Below are 26,286 nucleotides of genomic sequence, written 5' to 3'. Positions count from 1 at the left end.
GCTGGGGGTCCGGTCAGCTGTAGACAGGCTCACACCTGTGTCCTACGAATGGCCACTTGGGCGTGCACATGCGAGAACACTCAACATGCAGGGGACCATATCCAGATACACGTGCAGGCAGCTCTGTGTGGCCTGGGGTAAGGAGACACAGTTTCACCTTCGCGGCTTCTCTGCAGCCTTCTCTTTATTTTCTCCAGGGCACCAGCCCCTCTGGCAGCTCCAATCCAGGCTCCTGAGTACTCTACCCTGCCCTTGCTATTCCCGGGGCCTCCCGCGGCCCCAAAGGGGAAGGAGGCTCAGAGCGCAGTCTCCAGGGTGCTGGGGTCATGGAGGAACTGGCTGACGCATTTGGGGCGAGGCAGGCCTGGCCCAGGGTCCACTCCCACTCGTGTCTCCTTCTGCTCCTCCGCATCCTCTTCCTCATCCTTCCCTTGGTCCTTGGAGAAGTACAAGAATACCTGGCAGTGGGCGGCCCAGAAGGGACACAAGGGGCGGTCAGCCCACAGGCCGCCTGGCTCCCAGCCTGCCTCCCCCAGCCCCACCCCGGCGCCGTGATCACCTCCTCCAGCATGGTCTGGCTCACGGAAAAGTCCTCCACGCTGTGCTCTGCACCGTGCGCCGCCAGCTCTCCAAAGACACGCGCCAGGGCGCAGCGCCCTCCCGGCGGCAGCTGGAAGCGCAGGCGGCCTCCGTGTACCTCGCGCAGCTCCGCTCCCGGGAACTCCGCCGCCACGAAGGCCGCTGCCGACCGGGACTTCTCGGCGGGCACCCGCAGGGTCAGCGTGTGACCAGCCGCGAATCTGCAGTGAGTGGGACCAGGGCTACCGGATGGGGCCTTTCCCAGGTCCTACCTCAGCTCACACTCCAGCCCCTACTACTTTCTGGCCCCGCCCCATACTAGTACCAGCGCTGGCCACCAAGTGATCCTCTCACCTCAGTGCCCCCGCGTAGCTGAGACCACAGGCAAACACCACCACGTCCAGCTAATTTTTCATCTTTTTAAATAGAAAATGGGGGTCTCCCTAGGTTGCCTGGGCTGGTCTTGAAACTGTCACCCCACTTGATTCCTCTTTCGGCACAAGTGGCCCCGCCTTTGCACCCTAGCCCCGCCCACACAATAACAAACCCACCCACTTTCCCAAGGCCCCACCCACTCACCAGGCCCTCCACTAACTCCACCCACCAACCCACTCTCACCCCTCCTGGCTGCACCTTCTCCAACGCACACCTGATTATGTCTTCTAAATCCACGCAGAGCCTCTGGCTCAGGCCTCCTGGTCCTGCACCCCCAGCACACCCCAGCCTGTCTGGCCCTCTCAGTCACCCCTGAAGGATAATCTACAACCTACGCAAACTTTCCTCACCTCTGTCCCCACGTCTGGCCTCTTTACTGAGCCTACCTCGTGCCCACCTTCATCCCGCACCTGCCTGGAGGCCCGGCACGCTCACCTGCCCTTGAGATGTTGCGCACTGCCCAGGCAGCGGAACCGCCCATTCACCATGATGGCCAGGCGCGAACAGAGCGCTTCACACTCCTCCATGCTGTTGGGACCAGCCCACGAGCTCAGTGAGGCCTGGGCTACCCGTGCCTAGCACCACATCACCTGCTTCCCCAGGCTCAGGCCACGTTCTGGTCTGGACATCTCCCTACCCAGCCCAGACCACTCTGATCCGGGGCTGCGTCCCACCGCTGCGTGTCCTCATGCCCCAGGGCCTGGCACTCTCGTCTCACCAGGGCCAGAACAGGACCCCCCCATCCCGGTGGCTTTGGGGCTCGCTCTCTCTCCAGGCGTGGATTGCCTTAACCACAGCCCGGGGCCTCTGCGCCCGGCCCACCTGTGCGAGGTGAGTATCACGGAGCGGCCCTCCCGCACCACGGCCAGGAGGCTGTTCCAGAGGAAGCGCCGCGCGCTGGGGTCCATGCCAGTTGTTGGCTCGTCCTGGGGAGTGGGGAAAATCTCATAAGCCAGGCCCAGCTTCCGTCGCAGGCCCCACCCCACTCAGGTGCCACCTCCACGCACCAGAAACACCACGGCTGGGTCCCCAACCAGCGCCACGGCCGTCGCCAGCTTACGTTTGTTCCCTCCGCTGTAGGTGCCCGCAGGCCGGTCTGCGTACCACGAGAGTCCCAGGCGCGCCAAGCCCAAGCCAGCAGTCTGTGGGGCGGGGCCAATATGAAGATGGGGCAGGGCCACAGTGTGGTGGGGCCAGGATTGAGTGTGCAGCAGGGGCAGAGTGGGCATGGGGTTAGGGCAATGTGAGAATGCATAGAGCCATAGTGTGGTGGGGGCAGCACGTTTATGGGGTGGGGCCATGATGTGGGTGGAGCCAGCAGTAGCATGGGGCGGGGCTATGGTGTGGGTGGAGCCAATATTCGCAAGGCGTGGGTAGAGCCCGCATGAGTATGAGGTGGGACCATGGTGTGGGTGGAGCCAGCAGTAGCATGGGGCGGGGCTATGGTGTGGGTGGAGCCAATATTCACATAGCATGGGTAGAGCCCGCATGAGTATGGGGTGGGGCCATGGTGTGGGTGGAGCCAGCATTCATATGGGGTGGGGCCATGGTGTGGGTGGAGCCCACATGAGTATGGGGTGGGGCCAAGATGTGGGTGGAACTAGCATGGATATGTGGAAGGACCAATGAGTGTGGGGCAGGGTTATGGTGTGGGTGGAGCCAGCATGAGTAGCATGGGGTGGAGCTATGTGGGTGGAGCCAGCATGAGTAGCATGGGGTGGGGCTATGGTGTGGGTGGAGCCAGCATGAGTATGAGGTGGTACCAGGATGTGGGTGGAGCTAACATGGATAGGTGGTGGAACCAATGAATGTGGGGCAGAGCCATGGTGTAGGCGAGGCCAGCATGGGTATAGGGCGGGGCCAAAGAGGACATAGGGTGGGACAGGCTGAGGGTGGGGAGGGTCAGGGCAAAGAATACTCCAAGCAGGGGCGAGAGATAGCGAAGGAGCTAGAAACGTGACGGCCAGAGTGAGAAGCAGATGGTGAACCGGCAAGAAAGGTGTGAAGCCCTAAGGGGGAGGCGGACCAATGAGAATGTTGGAACTTGGTGGGGCAGGGCAAAGAGGTAGGCTAGCCACATCCCTATTGGACCAGGGTGTGGGACAGGAAGCACGATCTGGGGGCGGGGATGGGGCGGAGCCAAGGCGAGCGAGTGCGAGATTGGACCAGGCTTTAAGGGCATGGCCGGGGTTGGGTGGGCTCCGGAAGGTGAGAGTGGTGGGGGCAGAGTGGGCTCACCCGGGCAACTTGGGCCTCTGGGACGCCACGCAGGCGCGCAAACAGCTCCAGGTGCTCGCGGCCAGTCAGCAGCTCGAAGATGGCATCCGATTGAGGGCAGTAGCCCATACTGAGGTGCGCAGCGCTGGGTTCTTGAGCCACGCTGGGTATGGGGGTGCAGGGGCTCAGAGAGGTGGCTAGTCCCCGACCATGCTGGTGGCTAACACAGGGGTCTGAGGGCCCACCCATCCAGGACCATGCTGGTAACGGACAGGGGTGTCTCAGGGCCTGGTCTCTGTGTGGGATGGAGGGGTGCAGGGGTCCCAGAGACCATGCAGGTAGGGGTCAGTGAGTCCAGTCCATGCATCGGATGTGGAGGGGTGGGGAAGAACATGGACATCAGGGCCCGCCCTGCCACACCCCAACCCCACCTGCCGCCCCTCACCTGTGGCCTGCCAGCACAGCCTCGCCCCCACTGGCGGACGTGTCCCCTGTCACCATGCGAAACGTGGACGTTTTCCCTGCTCCGTTCACGCCCAGCAGCCCAAAACACTGCAGGGATGCCCACAGACTGTATTCAGTGAGACCCCAGGCCCTAGTTCCAGAACCTCTGATTTTTTTGTTATTTATTTATTTTTGAGACAGAGTCTTGCTCTGTCCCCCAGGCTGGCATGATCTCGGCTCACTGCAGACTCCACCTCCTGGGATGAAGCAATTCTCCTGTCTCAGCCTCCGGAGTAGTCGAGACTACAGGGGTGTGGCACCTGCCTGGCTAATTTTTGTATTTTTAGTAGAGACAAGGTTTTACTATGCTGGCCAGGCTGGTCTTGAACTCCGGATCTCAGGTGATCCTCCCACCTCGACCTCCCAAAGTGCTGGGGTTACAGGCGTGAGCCACCACATCCAGCCTCAGAACCTCTAATTTCCCCATGGATGGTGCCCCGGGGGAACTGGCCAGACATTGGTACGTAGCAAGTCATAAAGCTGTCACATAGCAGGGAATAGCTTTTGGCATATAGTGGGTACCCCATAAAGGTCATATGCAGCAACTGCTCAGCAAATATCAGAGCGCGAGCATTCCATACGTTTCCCGGCACTGTGTGCACTTAGGCTGGATACAGAGTCAGCCCAAGGTGGAGAGCTTGGCCAGCACAAAGTAGGTACTTAGCAAGATACACTGTGGGCCGGGCCCAGTGGCTCACACCTTTAATCCCAGCACTTTGGGAGGCCGAGGCGGGCAGATCACCTGAGGTCAGGAGTTCGAGATCAGCCTGGCCAACAAGGTGAAACCCCGTCTCTACTAGAAAACACAAAAATTAGCTGGGTGTGGTGGCGGGCTCCTGTAATCCCAGCTATTTGGGAGGCTGAGGCAGGAGAATGGCTTGAACCTGAAAGGCGGAGGTTGCATCACTGCCCTCCGACATGGGCGACAGAGTGAGACTGTCTCAAAAAAAAAAAAAAAAAAAAAAAAAGACCAGGCATCTGGGTGTGGTGGCTTGTGTCTGTAATCCCAGCACTTTGGGAGGCCAGGGCAGGTGGATCACGAGGTCAGGACATTGAGACCATCCTGGCCAACATGGTGAAACCCCATCTCTACTAAAAATGCAAAAATTAGCCAGTTGGCAGCATGCACCTTGAGTCCCAGCTCCTTGGGAGCCTGAGGCAAGAGAATTGCTTAAACCCAGGAGGCGGAGGCTGCAGTGAGCTGAGATCACGCCACTGCACTCCAGCCTGGGCAATGGAGCAAGACTCGGTCTCAAAACAAACAAACAAAAAATACAAAAATTAGCTGGGCGTGGTGGTGCCCGCCTGTGGTCCCAGGTAGCTGGGAGGCTGAGGCAGGAGAATCTCTTGAACCTGGGAGGTGGAGGCTGCAGGGAGCTAAGATCGTGCAATTGTACTGCAGGCTGGGTGACAGAAAGACTCCATCTCAAAAGGAAAAAAAAAAAGATCTCGGCTCACCGCAACCTCCGCCTCCTGGGTTCAGGCAATTCTCCTGCCTCAGCCTCCCGAGTAGCTGGGATTACAGGCACGCGCCACCATGCCCAGCTAATTTTTTGTATTTTTAGTAGAGATGGGGTTACACCACGTTGACCAGGATGGTCTCGATCTCTTGACCTCGTGATCCACCCGCCTCGGCCTCCCAAAGTGCTGGGATTACAGGCTTGAGCCATCGTGCCTGGCCTGGGGTTCAATACATTCTATTGGAGCTTGATAAACACGGATGGACACGAAAGTACTCCGTACACCTCTTTGGTGGGCACAGTTCAATAGATGTAAGCGTGCAGTGGGTGCTTAATGAGGTTTTGTTGGCTCGCAGTAGGAGCACAAAGGTTGGCACACAGCAGGTGCTCAATAAAAGGTGGTGGATGCTCAATAACGCGCAGTGGGCACATAGTAGGTATTCAGCAGAGGCGGGTGGGCAGGGTACGCAGTAGGGCAGCCTCTCACTGCCCCTGCACTAGGCCTCCACCTCTGGACTCACCTCACCAGGGGGGATCCCCAGGCACAAGCGGTCCACAGCTGGCATCCTCTGCCCGCGGTACACCTGGGAGAGTGCAGGTCCCTCAAAAAGGTGAGGGGACAGTGGGAGCCCCTCCACACAGCAGTCGACCTGATCACACCTACCTTGGTCAAGTTCCTCAGCACCAACACGTCCCCCTGAGTGGCTCCTTGGACCACCCGCTCCCGCTCATGGGCTACATCCTCATCCTCCTCTCCCAGGGGTGGCAGGGACCTCACCTTGGGTCTGGGGACAGAATGTGTGTGGGCCTAAAGTAGGTCCTGGGCCCCTGCCACCCTCTCTGTAGACCCCACTAACTGTGGCAGGAGACGACTTCGATGCTGCAGCAGTAGCGTGAAGAGAAGGAAGAGGGGCCCCTGTATCACCATGGCCAGGAGGTTCTTGCCGACCACCTCCCAGCGCAGGGGTGACTGGAACTGCCTGTCTCCTGTGGATATAGAAAGGAGGGACTCAGTCCATGAAAGGCTTGGTTTCTGGCGCCTTCTCCACCCACGTCACTCGGGATTCTTAAGGAAAAGGAATGCAAATTGGATAGGCCACTCAGCTGGCATCTAATTGGCATAGAAAATAGAATCTTATCACCTCCCTTAACTAGAGTTTTAGGCTTCTTGTGATATAACCCAAGACAGAAATAGCTTTTTTCTGGCTGCTTTCTTGTATCTCTAACTTGGCCCAATCTTGGGGCCACCTAGAAACCCTGGCTGTCTCCCAGGGGGCCGTTTGTCTTCACTCTGTATAATTAACTCTAGGTCTCCAACGGTGCTAGCTATCTGCAGCCACGGCCCCACCTGACAAGAAGTTCTCACCCAAGCGCTCAAAGGCATCAGCCACGGCCTGGTTCCGCACCATGTCAATGAGCCCCCGGCCCAAGCAGAAGTGGGGGAAGATAAGGAAGACCTGTTTCAAGATCCGGCTCACCTCCTGCAGCTTCTGCTCAAGGGCAGGAAGAGGTGCGTCGGTCAGGAGCGGAGTCCAATGACCCAGCCCAGCCCGAGCCTCAGCTCTGTGGTCCCTCACCTGATCAGAGAAGAGCTCAAGCACAAAGGTGGCCATACTTCCATTGATGCCAATAAAGAGGTTTATGCAGGTGAGCACCACATAGGCAGTGCTGGGCACGGAGAAGAAGAAGGAGGCGGGGTACATGAGCGGTGTGATCGACCAGCTGAAGAGACAATAGGAGTCACTGGAGTCACTACCCAGACTGAGAAGCCCTGAGAGGGATAAGAGTCTCCATTCCCACCTTCTCTGCCTTAGACTCTGACATTTTTCACCCAAAGCACATTTCTGGTTTTTCCCTTTCTCTCTTTTTTAGAGGTGGGTCTCTCTATATTGCCCAGGCTGGTCTCAAACTCCTGGCCTCAAGCAGTCCTCCTGCCTCAGCCTTGCAAAGTGCTGAGATGACAGGTGTGACCTGCCTTACACCTGTATTAATGAGCCAGGACAAGATGAGCTTTTAAGGCCACGGTGTTTGACACACGGGATCGCCCAGAGCTCCATATCCTTTCCACGGGAGCTGCCGCAGAGTTCTATCTCAGCGGCATTGGTGGGAAAGGCAGTAAGGGGCAGTAAGAATAGGTCCTGAGGGACTGGGGGCCTCACCCATACAGTAGTAGCAACAGCAGGAGAGCAGGCAGGTTGGCAGGGGCCACATATGCCCTCTGCTGGAAGGCCAGAAAGATGAGCACCACGATGCATGCTGACACCAAGTAGTTACACTGCATTGGAGATGGGAGTTACCTTTGTCAGTGTGAAGGGGTAGGGACTGCCACCCTCAGCCCTGTTCCCCACCCTGACCCCCTTGCTTTTTGGGTAGGAGGGCACAAAGTCTCCCACAATCTTAAGACTTTACCCAGGCCATCTTGGACAAGACCCTGCCTAGAAGGAGCCAGACGAGGCCGTGGCAAGCAGTGGCTGGGCCCCCACCCTTCCAAGCAGCCCTCGCACCATGTCCCAGAGAAAGTTGCCTAGCCAGTAGAGGGTGGGGGGCAGGCCCCCCATAAGCTGCAGGTGCTTGGCTCGGGTGACTCGCTCCTCAATGAGGACAAGAGTGAAGCTGGCCGGGACGAAGGACATGGCAAAGACCACACAGATGGAGACAAGGACGTCCACCGAGGAGGCCATCCTGGAGGTGAAGGCATGAGGGCTGTTGTAGGGTCAGGGCGCATGGGTTGCTCAGAGCAAAGCTGAACACACCACTGTAGGACAACAGTCTATAGGGTGTTGAACAGTGGCAGAGATGGTGGGGGCCGTTTAGGGATGAGGGTGCCTAGGGCTTGGCAGCAGAGGTAGCACAGGTCCCAGGCAGGATAGAGGTTGGTGGGGCAAGGATGAGTGGGGGAGGTTGGGGCCCACTGAGCCTGAGGAGGTCCCATTTCCCAGGCTTAGGGAGCAGAGGAACAGTTTCTATTCCCCATTAAAAAACATTTTTTTTTTAAATTCACTGATTTATATATTTTTTGAGATAGAGTCTTGCTTTATTGCCAGGCTGGAGTGCAGTGGCGTGATCCTGACTCACTGCAACTTCTGTGTTCTGGTTTCAAGCAGTTCTCCTGCCTCGGCCTCCCAAGTAGCTGGGACTACATCATGCATCACCACATCCGGCTAATTTTTATTTTTATTTTTAACAGAGACAGGGTTTCACTATGTTGACCAGGATGGTCTTGATCTCTTGACCTCGTGATCTGCCTGCCTCAGCCTCCCAAAGTGCTGGGTTTACAGGCGTGAGCCAACGTGCCTGGCCTCCATTCCCCATTTATAAAGAAAGAGTGCCATAGGGTGCAAATCCAGCTCCCACCACCCCAAACGACAGACGTAGGCAGGGTGGGACGTGCGGGGCGGAGGGACTCACAGTGCGGCCTCAGACAGCTGCTCCTTGGTGAGATTCAAAGGGTGGTTGAGTGTGACGATGCTGTGGGCACGGCGGGCCGGGCCTGGGGGCAGGTGGGCATGTAGGAGTGCGTTGTTTCCTCGGTTGATAAAGGCCACCATGGAGTGCCAGCCTTTGTTGTTGAACCAGATCTGGGTGGGGGTCAAGGCCACAGGGTCAGGGCAACGGGGTTGGACCTTGCTGTGACCAGAGACCCACCTGATACCCCCAGTTCCCACCTTGAGGCTGTCCCGAGCATCCAGGCCATGAGCCCAGGCTGTGAGGTTGTCCAGGACACGGTCGAACGCCCCGCCAGGCAGGGGGCTCAGCAGCGCCCGCAACTCCTCCACTGACCGGCTCAACTCCTGGCCCGAGGGCAGGCCTGGGTCTCTGCCCCCCAGAGAGAAGCCTCCATACCTGTGGGGCCGTGCGGGCAGTGAGGGGCAGTTGAGGGCCAGGGGGCTGGGAGAGCTCCCAGGGGGGCAGGCAGAGGGCTTGGGAGTGAAACCGGGGCAAGGGACCCAAGCGATCCCCTCCTCACCTGACCTCATTCACCCACTTCTTAGTCTTCAGGCTGTAGGAGAGACAGAGACACAGGCACAGGCAGGGATGTGGGACGGAGAGAGAGATGGCGAGAGGCGCCCGCAGAGTCAAGGGTGCCACAAAAGAGGGAAGCAGGCAGCGCGGTGGCTCCTGCCTGTGATCCTAATATTTTGGGAGGCCGAGGAGGGAGGATCGTCTGAGGTCAGGAGTTTGAGACCAGCCTGGCAACATGGTGAAATCCCATCTCTACTAAAAATACAAAAATTAGCCAGGCGCACTGGCACACGCCTGTAGTCCCAGCTGCTTGGGAGGTAGAGGCATGAGAATTGCTCGAACCTGAGAGGTGGAGGTTGCGGTGAGCTGAGCTCATGCCTCTGCACTCCAGCCTGACTCTATCTTAAAAAAAAAAAAAAAAAAGAAAGAAAGAAAAGAGGGGCCGGGCGCGGCGGCTCATGCCTGTAATCCCAGCACTTTGGGAGGCCGAGGCAGGTGGATCACGAGGTCAAGAGATCGAGACCATCCTGGTCAACATGGTGAAACCCCGTCTCTACTAAAAATGCAAAAAAATTAGCTGGGCATGGTGGCGCGTGCCTGTAATCCCAGCTAGTCAGGAGGCTGAGGCAGGAGAATTGCCTGAACCCAGGAGGCGGAGGTTGCGGTGAGCCGAGATCGCGCCATTGCACTCCAGCCTGGGTGACAAGAGCGAAACTCCGTCTCAAAAAAAAAAAGAAAGAAAAGAGGAGTAGAAGGCACACAAGACACTCAGCCTGGAGCCCGGCTGGGCATCTAACACCTCCGCCTCCTCCTCCAGGACCACACCACCCCCACCAACCCAAGGACCCACACTACAGCCAGGGAAACTGAGTCCCGGGGCATGGCTCACCCCTGGCGCACCAGACGTGGGTAAGTCTTGACCAGGAAGTCAGAAAGGTTCCGGCCTGTGAGGTTCTGAATCACTTCCCCGGAGCTGGTCACTGCCTGGGGCGGAGGGGGGCCGCCAGCTGCAGCCGGGCAGTCGGGCAGCAGGCGCCGGGCACCGGGCCGGCTACATTGGCAGGCTGGGGACGGAGACTCTGGGGTCCAGTTGCCGCTGGACAAGACCTTGGCCACTTCAGCAGGAACTTCTGGCACCGAGAACCTGCAGACGATGGGCTGGACACACTCAGGAACCCTGAGGGGTCAAGGTGCAGGGCTGTGGGAACCCAGCTTCTGGGGGGTCCTGGAGACCCAAAGGCTCCCAGGTCCCAGGTGGGCACAGGGGATGCTCCCAGCATCCCTTGAGGCCCCCGACCAGGAACCAGATGGGAAAACTGAGGCCAGAGAGGTGTCCTCACCTGTTGGAGCTATTCTGCATGGGGGGCTCCTCCAGTCCCGCCTCCTCCAGCAGCGCCTCGAGCAGCCGGGCACGTCTAGGGTCCCCTGGGGCATCCTCGCTGTGTGTGAGGGGAGACGTAGGGTCAGGGCTGTGCCCCAGGTCCATAGTCCTCCTGCCACCAGCCCCTTCCTTCTGCACCCACCTGAAGAAGGACACCTGGGCACCGTACATGGCGGGACTGAGCCGCAGAGCCGGGTAGTGCCCGAAAGGAGGCACGATGAGGCTGAACACGAGGGCCAGGCCCACAAAGAGGGCGGGCAGCACGATCTGGGGGACCAGCCCGTCAGCTGCCGCTTCCACCCGCCCTCCAGGCTTGCTTGCACCTGTCGCTGCTCCTGCTCTACAACCACCCATAGCTCCCCAGTGCCCTCAAGAAATGTGCTCAGGCTTGGGAATACACACGGGGGTAAGTGTTTGAATCGGGCCACTGAGTGGACAGCCAGGGGTAGGGAACAGGCACTCAGGGACTCCCAAGGACCCCCTGGTGCCGGCCCCCCTCACCTGCGCGAACAGGCCACGGCGGCTGCGGCGGGCAAGCAGAAAGCGCTTGAGAAGCAGGGCCTGGAGCTGCTGGCGGGTCAGTGCCCAGCCCTGTACCTGGCCCGCGGTATCTGGCCCAGAGCCCTGCAGGGCCTGGGTCTCTGGTGCTGACCCAGCTGTGAGGGATGAGAGGGTCAGTCCTCACACTCTGTGGGGGGCTGGGAGGACCACATGGCGACTGGGGGGTGACTCACCCGGCTCCCCGTTCTCCAGCACTGTCTCCTCCAGCGGCATCTTGAGCCGCAGGGTCACGTCTAGGCCAGCAGTGCCCGTGCCCGGGAGCTGACCGCAGCTGCCATCTGCAGAGCCGTCAGGGGTCAGCGTCAAAGCTGAGAGTCACGGATTGTGGGATCGGGAATCAGGTATGGGGTAAAGGCTGTGCCGTGGGCCCAGCTCCGCCAGAGGATGGGGTCAGGGGTCAGGGGTCAGGGGTCAGGGAGGAGCGGCCGCACCCTCTGTATTTGTGTCTGTAGCACAGTCCTCAACCACCTTCAGGAAGATCTGGGGAGACAAGCAGGGGCTCAGAGCCTGGACACCCACAGGGGGACCTGAGGACTCATGAGCCTCCCGCCCCTCCTACACCGTGGGTCCTCCAAGCCTTCCCAAGGGGCGTCTGAGCCACCAGAGCTCCTCATGTGCCATGCCTCCTCCCTGAATGTCTTTGCTACCCATAAACACACTCCTATACATCCTTCAAAACACCACCTCCTCCGGGCAGCCCTCCTCCTGGCCCCACCTCATCACCACCCAGGCCTCACACCTCCTCGAGGCTGGTGTCGGAGATCCCGTAGCCAGTGAGCCTCAGCTCTGTCAGCCGCGTGTCCAGCTCTTGGAAGAGTGTGGCGAAGCTGCCGTCGTGGGCACCCATGTAGGGCAGCACCAGCACCAGCTCATGTGGCAGCTCCTCCACCAGCCGTGCCTCAGGCACCCAGTGCTGCACCACAGCCAGCAGCTGGGGGGTGCCTGCATGGACAGAGGGGTGCTTCAGGGAGCCCCAGCTCACACCCCACCCCATCTCCCTGGGGAAGAGGCAATGGTGACCGGTGAGGGGATGGTCCCTGCAGGCAGAGATCAGGATTAGGAACTCAGGCCAGGCGCAGTGGCTTACACTTGTAATCCCAGCATTTTGGGAGGCCGAACGGGGGGAATCACTTGAGGTCAGGAGTTTTGAGACCAGCCTGACCAACACGATGAAACCCTGTCTCTACCAAAAATACAAAAATTAGCTGGGCGTGGTGACGCACACCTATGACCCCAGCTGCTCACAAGCCTGAGGCAGCAGAAACGCTCGCATCGGGGAGGCAGAGGTTGCAGTGAGCCAAGATCACACCGCTGCACTCCAGCCTGGGCAACAGAGAGTGAGACTCCATCTCAAACAAACAAAAAACGCTGGGCGGGCGCGGTGGCTCACGCCTGTCATCCCAGCACTTTGGGAGGTAGAGGCGGGCGGATCACCTGAGGTCAGGAGTTCGAGAGCAGCCTGGCCAACATGGTGAAACCCCATCTCTACTAAAATTATGAAAATTCGCCGGGCGTGGTGGCGCACACCTGTAGTCCCAGCTACTCAGGAGGCTGAGGCAGGAGACACGCTTGAACCCAGGAAGCAGAGATGGCAGTGAGCTGAGGTCGCACCACTGCTCCAGGCTGGGCGACAGAGCAGGACTCAAATACAAAAAGAAATGAAAAACTTGAGGTCAGCGCGGGGGTTTGAGGTCAGCACGGGGGTTCGAGGTCGGGGTAGGTTTGTCTCCCGGCTCAGCCCTGTTTGGGTGAAATCCAGGGGTCAGTGTTCGTCTTCATCTCATGGTTCAGGCTGAGCCCAGCGACGGGGCTGCGGTCAGGTTCTCACGCCCTTCTCTCCTGAGTGAAGCCCCCGCGGCCCCACTGCCCACTCGCTCTGGGTCTCCCGCCCCCGTCCTCACCGACTCTGCTGCCCTGGCTGCTGCTCTTCCTTTCCTGCCCAGCATCCACGTTGCCCTCCACGTCCGTGTCAGCCTGTGGGCAGAGGGGCACCACGTGGCTTGGCCTTCAGGGTTGAACGGAGCCCGGGGGTCGGGGGTCAGGAGAAGGCCGGTTCCCACCTTCTCACTGGTGGTTGGGGGCGGGCGGGCCTTCACCAGCGTCAGGTAGTAGCCGGAGCCCAGGTGACGACGCAGGAAGAGTGGGGAGCCGCAGCAGCACAAGCGGCCCCCCGCCACCACGGCCACACGGTCTCCCAGCAGCTCCGCCTCATCCAGGTGGTGAGTGGAGAGGATCAGCGTGCGACCTGGGCACGGGGGACCAACCCACAAGGACCATCAGGCCATCAGGTCTTTGCCTGAGCTGGGGCCTCTGCCAGGAGTCATCTGCCCCATGAAGCAAACTCCTATGCATCCCTCAAAACCTCATCCCCGGCACCTCCTTGTCAGAAACCTTTTCTGGCCCCTCAAGCAGAATCCAGGGGAAACTCTGGCTATCCCCAACTCTTACAGTCTCAGTATTTGAGCAGCAGACCCTAAATGCCATAGCAGGAAGTGGGGTCCACGTGTATGAAACTCCTACTCATCCCTCAAAACCCCATCCCTAGCACCTCCTTGTCAGAAACCTCATCTGGCCCCTCAAGCAGAATCCCCACCTCTTACCTTCTCGGTATTTGAGCAGCAGCTCCCAAATGCCACGGCGGGAAGCGGGATCCACACCCGCTGTAGGCTCGTCCAGGATAACAACTTGGGAGCCGCCCACAAAGGCAATGGCCACGGACAGCTTCCGTTGCATCCCACCTTGTGGAGATGGGGAGGGGACCTCAGTGTGTCGCACCCAGCCTTGGGCAGGGCTGTCCACCTACGTGGACCTCAGTACCCGACTTCCCCCTGCCTTGGGGATGAATCCCCAGTCCCCCTCCCTGTGAGGTGGCATCCCCAGGGGTTGGGCTCACCAGAGAGGTGACGAGTCTGCACGCTCCGCTTGGGGACCAGCCCCACGTCCTGCAGCAGACGGTCCTGCTCGGGGCCCACGGCGGCGGCACTCAGACCCTTCAGCCGTCCGTAGAACCAGATGTGCTCACCCACGGTCAGCCTGCGGCCAGTGTACAGAGCTGAGTGACTCCCACAGCAGGCAGCCTCCCAGAGGGCGCCCGGCCCCTTCCCACCGAGGCAGACGCACATGTCAAACAGCACGTTGTACTGGGGACAGACGCCCAGGTGGGGCCGGATGGCGGCCATGCTGGAGCGGACGTCGTGGCCCAGGATGAAGGCAGAGCCGCCGCTGGGTGGGAAGAGACCACTCAGGATGGACCTGTGGGTACAGGGGTCTCAGAGCGGCCCCCTTCAAGAGTGCACCAGCAGTTACAGAGTACCTACTAAATGCCACATCCAAAGCCCCGTGATAGCCTCATTTTTGTTTTTATTTACTGTTTTGAGATAAAGTCTTGTTCTGTTGCCCAGGCTGGAGTGCAATGGCAACTCTCCTGCCTCAGCCTCCTCAGTAGCTGGGATTATAGGCACCCACCATCATGCCCAGCTAATTCTTTTTCTGTCACCAGGCGCCAGACTGGAGTGCAGTGGCGCAATCTTGGCTCACTGCAACCTCCGCCTCCTGGGTTCAAGCAATTCTCCTGCCTCAGCCTCCTGAGTAGCTGGGATTACAGGCACGTGCCACCATGCCCAGCTAATTTTTGTATTTTTAGTAGAGACGGGGTTTCACCATGTTGACCAGGATGGTCTCAATCTCTTGACCTCGTGATCCACCCGCTTCGGCCTCCCAAAGTGCTGGGATTACAGGCTTGAGCCACCGCGCCCGGCCTAATTTTTATATTTTTAGTAGAGACAGGGTTTCGCCATGTTGGCCAGGCTGGTCTCAAACTCCTGACCTCAGGCAATCCTCCCGCCTCAGCCTCCAAAAGTGCTGGGATTACAGGCGTGAGCCACCATGCCCGGCCTATTTATTTGAGACGGGGTCTCACTCTGTTGCCCAGGCTACAGTATGGCGGTGCCATCACTGCTCACTGTAGCCTCCACCTCCCAAGTTCAGCCAGTCCTCCTGCTGCGAGTAGCTGGGACTACAGGTGTGGACCACCACGCCTGGCTAACGTTTGCACTTTTTACAGAGGCAGGCTTTTGCCATGTTGCCCAGTCTGGTCTCCAACCCTGAGCTCAATGGATCCTCCCGCAGTGCTGGGAATATATAGCCTCATTTTACAGAGGGAAATCCAGGCTTGGAGAAAACACTTGTGGCCTGCCCGTGTACCCATCATATGCTGGGGACCTCACCCCATTCTACATAGAGGAACCTTCTGACCCCCTTCCCACTGAATGGCCGGGGAAGCTGAGTCCCAAGGGGAGGGAGGGAGTGGTCGGGGGCTCACAGCGTGGTGGTCTTGCCAGCCCCGTTGTGGCCCAGGAAGGCGGTGATGTGGCTCTGGTAGAAGTCTAGGCTGAGCCCCCGCAGGGCTGGCTGTGGGCTGCCAGGAAAGCGCTTCTCCAGGCCGCGAACAGAGACCCCAGGACTCAGGCCAGGCGGCGCCTCTTCCACCAGCACTGCCAAGACAGGAGGACTGAGCCATAGAGGTCATGGGGGTCATGGGGGTCCTGGGGCCTGCAAGTCCCTTAGAGCTGGGCTGTGGAATCAGGGTCCTGCTGGGCCTGGGCTTTTTTTTTTTTTTTTCTGAGACAGAGTCCCACCCTGTCACCCAGGGTGGAGTGCAGTGGCTTGATCTCCACTCACTGCAACCTCTGCCGCCCTGGTTCAAGTGAGTCTCTTGCCTCAGCCTCCTGAGTAGCTGGGATTACAGGCTCCTGCCACTGTGCCTGGCTGATTTTTCTATTGTTAGTAGAGACAGGGTTTCATCATTTTGGCTAGGCTGGTCTTGAACTCCTGACCTCATAATCCACCTGCCTTGGCCTCCCAAAGTGCTGGGATTACAGGCATGAGCCACCACGCCCAGCCAGGCCAGGGCGTTTAAAAGTTGGGGGAGCTTAGAGACTGCAATGTGTTCAGGGCAGGGGTGAGGGTTGGGGTATCCAGGTCATTGGCATCTGTGGAATCTCATTTTGGGGGGAAACTGGGTGTCTAAGTGGGCAATCGGCTATTAAGCTTTGTGGGGTCCTCACCCTTTGGGTCCAGCAGGGTGGAGCAAGGAGCTGGACTCTTGGGGTGCCGAGGCCCACACCAGTAGCTCCTCCGAAAGGGAAAGTTCCATGGTTCGGGGATCCCATACTGGCCTGGGGGAGTGGCAATGGTTACTGCTGAGCCCCCTGGAGTGTACCAAATTATTTTTTCAGACAGAGTCTCGCTGTGTCACCCAGGCTAGAGTGCAGTGGTGCAATCTCAGCTCACTGAAACCTCCACCTCCCGGGTTCAAGCGATTCTCCTGGCTCAGCCTCCCGAGTAGCTGAGACTACAGGCGCGTGCCACCACGGCTCACTGCAGCCTCGACCACCTGGGCTCAAGTGATTCACCCACCCCATCCTCCCGAGTAGCTGAGACTACAGACTAGCTGGGACTACAGGCACGTGCCACCATGCCCAGCCAACTTTTTGTAAAGATGGGGGTCTCACTAGGTTGCCCAGCCTGGTCTCAAACTCCTAGGCTCAAGTGATCCTCCCGCCTCGGCCTCCCAAATTGCTGGGATTACAAGTGACTGTGACAGCTTCTGGCCTGTGACAGCTTCATACCTGGAATCGGGGCGTACAGGTATGAGGAGGCCAAGAAACCCCGCCCACCTGCTTCAGGCCCCGCCCCTCCAATGCAGCCATCTGCACTCCTGTGCCAGGACCCCCCCCCCCCCCCCCCCCCCCGACTTCTCGCCAAGGAAATAAGCATCCCAGTACCAGACAGCCTGGAGGCCACGCCCCTAGCCCAGCCTCCCGAACAGCCTGGAGGCCACGCCCCTAGCCCAGCCTCCCGAACGGCCTGGAGGCCACGCCCCTAGCCCAGCCTCCCAAACGGCCTGGAGGCCACGCCCCTAGCCCAGCCTCCCAAATGGCCTGGAGGCCACGCCCCTAGCCAAGCCTCCCGAACGGCCTGGAGGCCACGCTCCCAGCCCAGCCTCCCGAATGGCTTGGAGGCCACGTCCCTAGCCCAGCCTCCCAAATGGCCTGAAGGCCACGCCCCTAGCCCAGCCTCCCAAATGGCCTGGAGGCCACGCCCCTAGCCCAGCCTCCCGAACGGCCTGGAGGCCACGCCCCTAGCCCAGCCTCCCGAACGGCCTGGAGGCCACGCCCCTAGCCCAGCCTCCCGAACGGCCTGGAGGCCACACCCCTAGCCCAGCCTCCCAAATGGCCTGGAGGCCACACCCCCTAGCCCAGCCTCCCAAATGGCCTGGAGGCCACACCCCCTAGCCCAGCCTCCCGAACGGCCTGGAGGCCACGCCCCTAGCCCAGCCTCCCGAACGGCCTGGAGGCCACGCCCCTAGCCCAGCCTCCCGAACCGCCTGGAGGCCACGCCCCTAGCCCAGCCTCCCAAACGGCCTGGAGGCCACACCCCTAGCCCAGCCTCCCAAATGGCCTGGAGGCCACGCCCCTAGCCCAGCCTCCCAAACGGCCTGGAGGCCACGCCCCTAGCCCAGCCTCCCGCGCAGCAGGTGCGTCCCACCTGGGCACACAGCTTCCAGGTACCAGGTGGCAAGGCCATAGAGCGCCGCGTCCAGCAGCAGAAGGCCCGAGACCTGGGCCAGGCTGAAGACGTCTGCCGTGGGCCGGGTGCCCGCGTTGTGCCACTGCGCGCCCTCACCCTGCTCCTCCAGCAGCGCCAGGCTCTCGCAACCGAAGCCGAAGGCCACGGGCGACAACAGGCTCTGCGGGGAAGTGACAGTCAGTGAGTGGCCGAGGGTGGGGGGGTATCCCCAACCCATGCCGGAGCCTGGCTCTCACCGCGGCCACGCGGCCCCCCGCGGGCAGCCGGTCCCGCCACGCCACGCACAGCACATAGGGCAGGTACAGGGAGAAGTAGGCCAGGCCGCCGCAGGCCGCAGCCAGGTTGGCGCGGGAGAAAAAGGCACTGAGCAGGAAGCTCTGGACCACCGTGGCCACCGCGAAGGCCGCCAAGAACAGGAAGACCACACCTGGGTCGCTGTAGGGGAGGATGTCCCCCAGCTGTGGGAGGCGATGGGAGCTCCGGGTCTGGCTCCTGGATTGGCCCAGGAGCGCGGACCCACACTGGGCTGCACCTGCCTGCCTCCCTCCGCGCACCCATATTCTGCAGCTGGGCCAGCCGAGGTGCGCCCACCTTGAGCACCAGAACCAGCAGCGCAGCGCTGAGCAGGAAGGGCCCGAGGCAGCTGAGGAACCAGCCCAGCCAGAGCACCGCACGGCTGAGCCCCATGGCGCGCATGGTATCCCGCAGCCGCGTCTCCTTCTCCCGCACCACAGCCTTCACCGTCAGCGTCACGGAGTAGATCCAGGCCAGCGTGAGGAAGAGCGGCAGAGACCGGCTCAGCACGCGCAGGAACCTGGGATGGGAATGGCTGGGGTAGAGGCCGGAGACCCTGCACAGAGCCCCCTCCCACCATCTGGCACGACGGGTTCATGTCCCGGAATCTCAAGGCGGGAAGACTGGCCTCCCTGTTCCTCGGATCCTGGTCCAGCCAGCCTCGGGGTCCCAGGCATCAGCGCAGGCCAGGCTATCCCTGCGCAGGGAGACCCCAGGCCCTCAGAGACCCCTGCCCCTCCTGCTAAAGCAGGTCACGTGGAGTGCTGCGAAGCCGCAAAGGTGGCAGTCTGGACCGCGCCAATGCTCCCAACAGAGCCCGGGCCCACCCCCTCACCCAGGGCCTTGCTGCTGCGGCAAAGAGCGGGGAGGGGTGCCGGAGCTCACACGTCGTCCACGTAGCACGGGTAGGGCATCTGCTGCAGGTAGAGGCCGACCCGGGGGGCGGCGCCGCTGAGCACGCGGACGGCTGCGCGCTCCACCAGATCCTGCAGGTACACGAAGCCACCCCATACATAGCGCAGGTCGGTCAGGGGGTCCGCAGCTGGGCCAGGGTCCCAAAACCTAGGAGAGAGGCATAGTGGCTCACGCCTGTAATCCAAGCACTTTGGAGGCCAAGGCGGATGGATCACCTGAGGTCGGGAGTTCAAAACCAGCCTGACCAACATGGTGAAACCCTGTCTTAAAAAAAAAAAAAGAAAAAAAAGAGAGGGGCATGATGGCCGGTTGTAGGAAAGAGCTAGAAACTCCCGGGGCCCGGCTCCGAATAACTTTTTTTCTGTGACGGTCTTGCTCCGTCGCCCAGGCTGGAGTGCGGAGCGGCAATCACAGCTCACTGCAGCCTTGATCTTCGGGGATCAAGCGATCCTCCCACCTCAGTCTCCAAAGTCGCCTGGGTAATTTTTTTTTTTGAGACGGAGTTTCGCTCTGTTGCCCAGGCTGGAGTGCAGTGGCTCATCTCAGCTCACTGCAACCTCCGCCTCCCGGGTTCAAGCACTTCTCCTGCCTCAGCCTCCTGAGTAGCTGGGATTACAAGAGTGTCCCACCACGCCCGGCTAAATTTTTTTTTGTGTTTTTTAGTGAAGACAGGGTTTCACCATGTTGGTAAGGCTGGTCCTGAACTCCTGGTCTCGTGATCCACCCGTTTCAGCCTCCCAAAGTACTGGAATTACAGGCGTGAGCCACCGTACCCGGCCTTGCCTGGCTAATTTTTTTTTTTTTTTGAGACGGAGTTTCGCTCTTGTTACCCAGGCTGGAGTGCAATGGCACAATCTCGGCTCACCGCAACCTCCGCCTCATGGGTTCAGGCAATTCTCCTGCCTCAGCCTCCCGAGTAGCTGGGACTACAGGCACGCGCCACCATGCCCAGCTAATTTTTTTGTATTTTTAGTGGAGACGGGGGTTTCACTAATGTTGACCAGGATGGTCTCGATCTCTTGACCTCATGATCCACCCGCCTCAGCCTCCCGAAGTGCTGTGATTATAGGCGTGAGCCACCGCGCCCGGCCAGCCTGGCTAATTTTTAAAGACGTTTTTCGTGGGATTGGTGGTGGGGGCGGGGGGCGGGGGGGGGTGTCTATGTCGCCTGGGCTGGTCTCGAACACCTGCCCTCGAAAGATTCTCCCACGTTGGCCTCCCAAAGTTCTAAGATGACAGGCAGGAGCTACTGTGCTCAGCACCCGACGCAATTTTAGCTCCACCCATCATCGCCCTCAACCTATACCTGGTCTCATATTATCTCAGGCCCGTGGCCACGCCCCTCATGTACCTAGGCCCCGCCTATCACGGGCCCCTACTGGTCTAAGGAGCCCTAGGCTCTATCATGCGGCTGTTGATACGGCCCAGAGCCTGTCTATCATAGTCTCCAATAGGCTGAATGCTGCCTGGCCCCACCCACCATGCTCTTGGCCCCGCCCACCTCCCCCCCATCACCTGTCCCTGATCTTATTGGTCCTCGTGACCACGTCAATGTCCATGCGGATCTTGATGCGCACGTGACCAGAGCCCAGATCTGGGGTTGTGTCTGCCGGGTCTGAAGGATCCTCAGGTCCCAAGAAGACAACGCCGGCCCAGAATCGATGTTCCGCGAGCAGCTGCAGGGCCCGCGACACAAGGGCTGCCTCCGAGGGTGCCGCCTCCAGCTTGTCCAGGGACAGGCACTGTGGGATGGGAGACGAGTCCTAGACCACCCGCTCCTCCCCCGGACCTCGGGGCTGGGCCGTGTTTCCCTGTCGTAGGCCCAGTGCAGGGGCCAGCTCCCTCCTGAGATCTCCACAAATCCCAGGCTCTCACTAGGGCAGGGCCCCCCTCCCTCTGGCAGCACCAGGGTGGACCCTGCCTCCCTGCTGAAACGGACCCCGCAGGTGGACAGCCCCTCACCTCGGTCACTAGGTCCAGCGTGCCCACCAGGCGCCCCACATCAGCATGGGCATCCTGCCAGCTGTAGCCGCCACTCCCAGGGTCCAGGAAGGATCGCAGGGCCTCCATGCGGTCCTGGCCTCCGGGTCTGGGCTGCCTTCTCCCTTCTTCCAGGAGCCGCTGGAGGGTGCAGGTAAAAGAAAGAGTCTGAGCTGGGTGTGGTGGCTCACGCCGGGCACTTTGGGAGGCCGAGGCGGGCACATCACCCGAGGTCAGGAGTTCCAGACCAGCCTGACCAACATGGTGAAACCGCATCTCTACTAAAAATACAATTAGCCGGGAGTGGGGGCGTGCGCCTGTCATCCCAGCTACTCGGGAGGCTGTGGCAGGAGAATCGCTTCAATCTGGGAGGCGGAGGTTGCAGTGAACCAGGATCTCACCACTGCACTCCAGCCTGGGCAACAGAGTGAGACTCCATCTCTTTATTAAAAAAAAAAAAAAAAAAAAAAAGGCCAGGCGTGGTGGCTCACACCTGTAATCCAAGCACTTCGGAGGCCAAGGCGGGTGGAGCACCTGAGGTCGGGAGTTCAAGACCAGCCTGACCAACATGGTAAAACCCTGTCTTAAAAAAAAATAAAAGAGGGGTTCTGCATGGAGCCCACCTTCCCATCCACTGGGCCTGTCTGCCCGCCTCATCATAGAGTCCACATCCCACCTCCCCAGCCTCCATCCATCCCCACACACCTGCAGCATGGCCACATTAGCACTGTCGTTCATGAAGGTGAAGATCTGGGGTCCCAGCACCCCCCACACCTCCCGGACATCCCTCAGCAGGGCCAGCTCCTCGAAGGTCTGGTTCACCTGCGGAGAGGCTGACTCCAAGATCCATACAGGCCCCCCCATTCATGTCCCTCTCCTCCCCTGAGGACCCTCCCCGCCCCCTGCCCCCTCTGCCTTCCTCCTGCCTGTGCCTCTGAGCCTCTGCACATGCTGATCCCCCTTCATCTGCTAGCCCGCTAGCCTTGCCCTGACCCACCAGGACTGAGGGTACTGGGTGGGCTCTGGCCGCCACCCTCCTGCCCCAGCATCCAGCTGCCCCCACCTGGGCCATGAGCTTCCGGGTAAAAGGTGTGTCAGGTGCAAACAGCAGCTTTCCCAGGATCAGAGGCTTCAGGCGTCTCCAGAGCAGGCGGGACAGCGGGTGGTGGTCTAGCGTTCCAATCAGCTCCGAGCAGGCCGGGCCTGGGATGGGAGTGCCATGAGGCCCCACCCCCACGCCCACCGCTCCACTTCCCAGGAGGGGAAGCCGAAGTCACTCACTCAGGCTGCCGTCCGGCAGGGCTGATTCTTCCTCCTGCCCCATCAGCTCCATCAGGTCACTAGCATCGTACCAGTTGAGGGAGGGGCCCGCTGTGCTGCTAGGCCCCCTGGTACTGCAGAGGACCTCCGACAACAACTCCAGGGTGCCACCGTTCCCTCGGGGTCTCTGCAGCAGCGCCTGAAGCTCTGCCAGGCTGGGCAGTGCTCGGAGCTAGAGAGAGGTCCCCAGACGAAACTGGCAATGATCCCACCTCCAAGCCTTAACCAGGGTAGGGCACGGGGCCAGAGGCAGCCTCTCCCTCTCTTGCTGTCTAATTCCCCTGGAAACCCACCCAAGGGAAGTGCCCGGCTGCCCTGGACTCTCCCCGTGCAGGCTGCCTGCCAATGTTGCCTCCATGAGGGCTGGGGATGCATGGGGCCTCACCTCCTCCGCCAGGTCCTCAGCTGCCTCCAGAAAACTCTGCAAGGCGTCCTGGGCTTGGCCCAGCACCGACCCCAGGGATTCCTGGGGAGAAAGACCACAAGGGTGTCAATGACTCTGAGCACTCACTAGGGCTCCAGCGCTCTGCCCAGTTCCCAGGCAGACCATGCTCTCGTAGCCCCCATTTGACAAATAGGGAAACTGAGGCTCTGAGAGGCAAGGGCCTCGTTCGAGAGCTCACAGACTAGTCGTCTTCACCAGGTCAGACACACTCTGTCCAGACACAGAAAGAACAAGGAGCATCACTGACCAGGGACAGCCCAGATGCCTGGAATGGGAGGCCCTTGGCCCAGGGTGGGGCAGTGTCCCAGGAAGTCAGCGAGGTCCCGCCCCACCACCCTACCGTACGAAGCAGCGACAGCAGCAGCTCCACAGGGTCCCGCACAGGTGGTTCCGGCGGGGCTGGGGGAGGAGCACATGGGAGCATGGGGATGGGCGGATCTTGTCCTGAGGCACCACCCCCACCTCGTGTCTATTTCACAGCTGGGCAAGTCGAGGCTCAGAGCTCAGCCCTGCCAGAGGCCCCCGGCCTCCTCACCTGCGATGTGCGCAGCCCTCAGCGTGGAGATCAGCTTCCCCAGGCCAGCCAGCGTCCTGTGGACACTGGGTCCCCTCAGCACAGGGAGGACATCGGCCAGCAGCCGGGAGGCCCTGGGGACAGAGAGGGCAGGAGGTGGGGTTCCAGCCGGCGCTGCGGCCCCGAGTTTGAAGGCTGGCCGCACGCTCTGCCTCTGGCTCACAGGGAGTCGTTGAAGTTGCTCAGTCGCCCAGGCTCCTCGCCTCGGGTCAGCTGCGGGAAGCAGGTGTTGTTCACATTACAGATGAGGCCCTGGAGCCAGGGCACGATGCCCGCCGAAGGCAGTGGCTTGTTGTGGAAGTGGCCTGCAGGGAGATGCCTGGGGCTGAGGCTCTGTGGACTCTGCCTGACTCCACCCCCATGGGGTCACCCGCCACTGCTTGCATGCCTCCAGCGACGGAGAGCTCACTCCCATGCCATGAATCAGCCGTCCCCGTGAAGGCTCCCCGACATGCACTGGGGGATCCCTGTGCACAGGGTGACCTTTCTCTACACATGCAAAGTGCCTGGTCCCCGGGGTGCTCACATTCATGGTGCTCCAGAGGGGGGTGGGAGTGGCGAACGGCCACCAGGATGAGGAAGAGGAAGAGAGGCCACAGCAATTCGACCAGGAGCTGGACCTGGGAGAGAACAGGTGGGAGATGGTGGGGGACAGTGGGGGCTGCCTGCCCACCCGGCCCCGGCCGCACACCGGGGCGTTACCGGCTGTCTCCGGCGATACATGACATTCTTCCAGAGCAGCAGCATCAGCTGTGTCCAGAAGGCCATGGTGACACGGGACGGGACGGAGAGGTCAGGACGACGCTCGGGCTGAAGACCTGCAGTGCGGCTGCGGGCAACTCCCCGTCCGGCTCCGAACTCGATCCCACAGGGCAGCGTTCCTGGAAGCTCTGATTAGAGCCAGGCAAACGGTAGTCACTTGATAAAAGGACTCTGCTACCCAGGGTACACCAATGGGAGCTCAACCCACAGCCGTCCTCGCATCCGACTGGCTGCCAGAACTGTCGCTCTGAGCAAGGGCTGACAGCTGGGGACTTAACCATCCTCTAATCCTCCACGGGCCTAGCGTGGGCTTAACGCTTTCCCCATCAGGCTCCACCCCAAGCCCCACCTGGAAACCTCGAAACGTCTTCCGAGTCCTGATCCCCAGCCGAGGAAAAGTTTCCTCCTTTACCCTCACTGTTCTCCAAAGATAACGGCCACGAATACTGGCAGTGCTGAACATTTCTGTCATTCTTTTTTTTTTTTTGAGACAGAGTTTCGCTCTTGTTGCCCAGGCTGGAGTGCAATGGCGCCATCTCGGCTCACCGCAACCTCCGCCTCCTGGGTTCAGGCAATTCTCCTGCCTCAGCCTCCCGAGTAGCTGGGATTACAGGCACCTGCCACCATGCCCAGCTAATTTTTTCTATTTTTAGTAGAGACGGGGTTTCACCATGTTGACCAGGATGGTCTCGATCTCTTGACCTCGTGATCCACCCGCCTCGGCCTCCCAAAGTGCTAGGATGACAGGCGTGAGCCACTGCGCCCGGCCCATTCCTGTCTTTCTTTTGAGACGGAGTTTCGTTCTAGTCGCCCAGGCTGGAGTGCAATGGTGCGATCTTGGCTCACCGCAACCTCCGCCTCCCGGGTTCAAGTGATTCTCCTACCTCAGCCTCCCCAACAGCTGGGACTACAGGCACGCGCCTCCACGTCGGGCTAATTTTTTTTTTTTTTTTTTTTTTTTAAGGAGAGACGGGGTTTCGCCATGTTGCCCAGGCTGGTCTCGAACTCCGGACCTCAGGTGATGCACCCGCCTCGGCCTCCCAGATGCTGGGATTACCTGCGCCGCCCATTTCCCACGCCCAGCGGAAGTGCCTGGCTATCACCCCAGTCTACAGAAGTGGAGATGGAGGCCCAAGAGAGTTACCTGGCACCCAGACAGTCAGGGAGTCGCGCGGCTGGAGGCAGGACCCCAGCTCTGCCCACACCTTCTGCAGCATCCAACGCTCAGCAGGACCCGGGAGCCAGAGACAAGAGTCAGGTGAAGGGGCCGGTGTACAGGCTCCTGGAGCCAGCCATGCCTGACCTCCTCTTTTCCTTGGGTTTGTCCACCTCTGACACAGATGGAGGCTCTGACGCGGGCAGAGGGGCGGGAAGTTGTCAGAGGTCACCAGGCCGGAACGGGGACCTCGAACCCAGACCCCTTAGCCAGGGCTCTTTCCTTTACTTCGCTTGGGACTTAGGATCTGGGGGAGGGGCCTCAGTTTCTCCCTTTGTAAAATGGGGCGAGGGGGCGTGGAGGAGTTCGAACGGGGCGGGGGCTGCTGGCGTGTGATTGGCAAAGGCCTTCTTAGGGGTCCCGGATGTCCGACGCCCCCTGGAGAATTAGTGGTCAATGCGGTCGCCCCCCAACACCCACCGGAATGCAGGGAAGAGACGGAGGCCGGGCCCCCCCGATGCCCAGGGAGAGCGCATCCCTCCCGGCCCCGGCCCCGGGCCCCAACCCCGCATTCTCAAGTCTCGGGCCTTCCTCCCTCTCCGAGTCCTCACCGTTCCGGGGGCTCCCCAGCTCTCACCGCCTTCCCTCCACCCAGCGGCCGGTAGGAGCGCGGCCCCTTTAACCCGAGCGTCCTGCGGGAGCAGCGCCCCTAGAGCCCAGTGCCCCGAGCTTCCGCGCGCAGGTGGCCGCGCCGGGCCACGTCCGCCTCTGAGCGCTGCTATTGGCCGGTCTGCCCGTCACTCACGGCCGCGCTCCGCTGGAGCAGCGCGAGCCGAGGGAGGAGGCGGGATCACAGAAGGGCCTCCTCGCCAAGCCGGGTTTCTTAAAGGGACCGCGCGGCTTCTTGCTGCATCACCGCGGGGTTGGGGGGTTCCCCCGTCCCCGCTCTCCCCGGGCCCCCTCCAGTCTAGCCCCGACCCTGGGACTCCGCTTGTCCTTCTGTAAAGTGGGGGTTCCACTGCGGTCGTCGTTCTTTCATTCATTCCACGAACGCTCCTGGATTTCCGCAGTAGGACGAGGCGATGGCAGACGGGGGAGGGGCCCCCAACATTCTGACATTAGCGTCTCCGGTCATAAAGGTTACCCTGA

At 60.5% G+C, this 26,286-nt stretch overlaps 1 protein-coding gene across 7 annotated transcripts; it reads right to left on the bottom strand.

Annotated features, from left to right (window-relative positions):
* Positions 1–166: 166 nt before the first annotated feature.
* Positions 167–25,861, bottom strand: ABCA7 (ATP binding cassette subfamily A member 7). 7 transcript variants are annotated; one of them, XR_004738210.3, is made up of 48 exons: positions 25,749–25,861; positions 25,126–25,330; positions 23,922–24,109; positions 23,746–23,839; positions 23,383–23,524; positions 23,181–23,293; positions 22,986–23,044; positions 22,586–22,666; positions 22,162–22,372; positions 21,944–22,083; positions 21,586–21,702; positions 20,863–21,021; positions 20,416–20,642; positions 18,871–19,047; positions 18,283–18,505; positions 17,928–18,149; positions 17,650–17,851; positions 16,167–16,277; positions 15,422–15,593; positions 14,221–14,352; positions 13,994–14,133; positions 13,701–13,838; positions 13,161–13,345; positions 13,002–13,074; positions 11,840–12,042; positions 11,532–11,580; positions 11,274–11,378; positions 11,041–11,195; positions 10,682–10,806; positions 10,499–10,597; positions 10,048–10,335; positions 9,163–9,195; positions 8,861–9,038; positions 8,604–8,773; positions 7,700–7,877; positions 7,355–7,470; positions 6,773–6,917; positions 6,562–6,685; positions 6,053–6,182; positions 5,860–5,980; positions 5,717–5,779; positions 3,677–3,783; positions 3,253–3,394; positions 2,075–2,156; positions 1,837–1,940; positions 1,450–1,542; positions 560–800; positions 167–458 (listed from the first exon to the last, which is right to left on the bottom strand). XR_004738210.3 is itself a non-coding variant. In XM_035285812.3 (48 exons), exons 2-48 carry the CDS (start codon positions 25,196–25,198, stop codon positions 297–299), a joined length of 6,645 nt encoding a protein of 2,214 aa, XP_035141703.3. In that variant the 5' UTR covers positions 25,199–25,330; positions 25,749–25,861; the 3' UTR covers positions 167–296. The 7 variants fall into 7 exon arrangements, 6 of the variants coding, with proteins under 6 accessions (XP_035141703.3, XP_035141704.3, XP_035141709.3 ...); XM_035285812.3 differs by having other exon boundaries at positions 2,022–2,156; XM_035285813.3 differs by having other exon boundaries at positions 2,022–2,156; positions 10,048–10,302.
* Between the last annotated feature and the right edge of the window lie 425 nt (positions 25,862–26,286).

The sequence above is a fragment of the Callithrix jacchus genome, chromosome 22 (genome assembly GCF_049354715.1).
Source record: "Callithrix jacchus isolate 240 chromosome 22, calJac240_pri, whole genome shotgun sequence".
NCBI classification, from domain to species: Eukaryota; Metazoa; Chordata; class Mammalia; order Primates; family Cebidae; genus Callithrix; species Callithrix jacchus.
Note: the sequence above shows the minus strand (reverse complement) of the source record. Positions and strands in the feature narration are given on the sequence as shown.

Excerpts from the sequence above, each read along its gene's own strand:
- ABCA7 (XM_035285812.3), bottom strand. The coding sequence starts at position 25,198 with ATGCTGCAGAAGGTGTGGGCAGAGCTGGGGTCCTGCCTCCAGCCGCGC. Across the intron at positions 6,918-7,354 it reads CTGTTGCTACTACTGTATGG|CTGGTCGATCACACCGCTCA; the intron begins GTGAGGCCCCCA and ends TTGTCTCTTCAG. Across the intron at positions 1,941-2,021 it reads ACCCAGCCGTGGTGTTTCTG|GACGAGCCAACAACTGGCAT; the intron begins GTGCGTGGAGGT and ends CCCACTCCCCAG.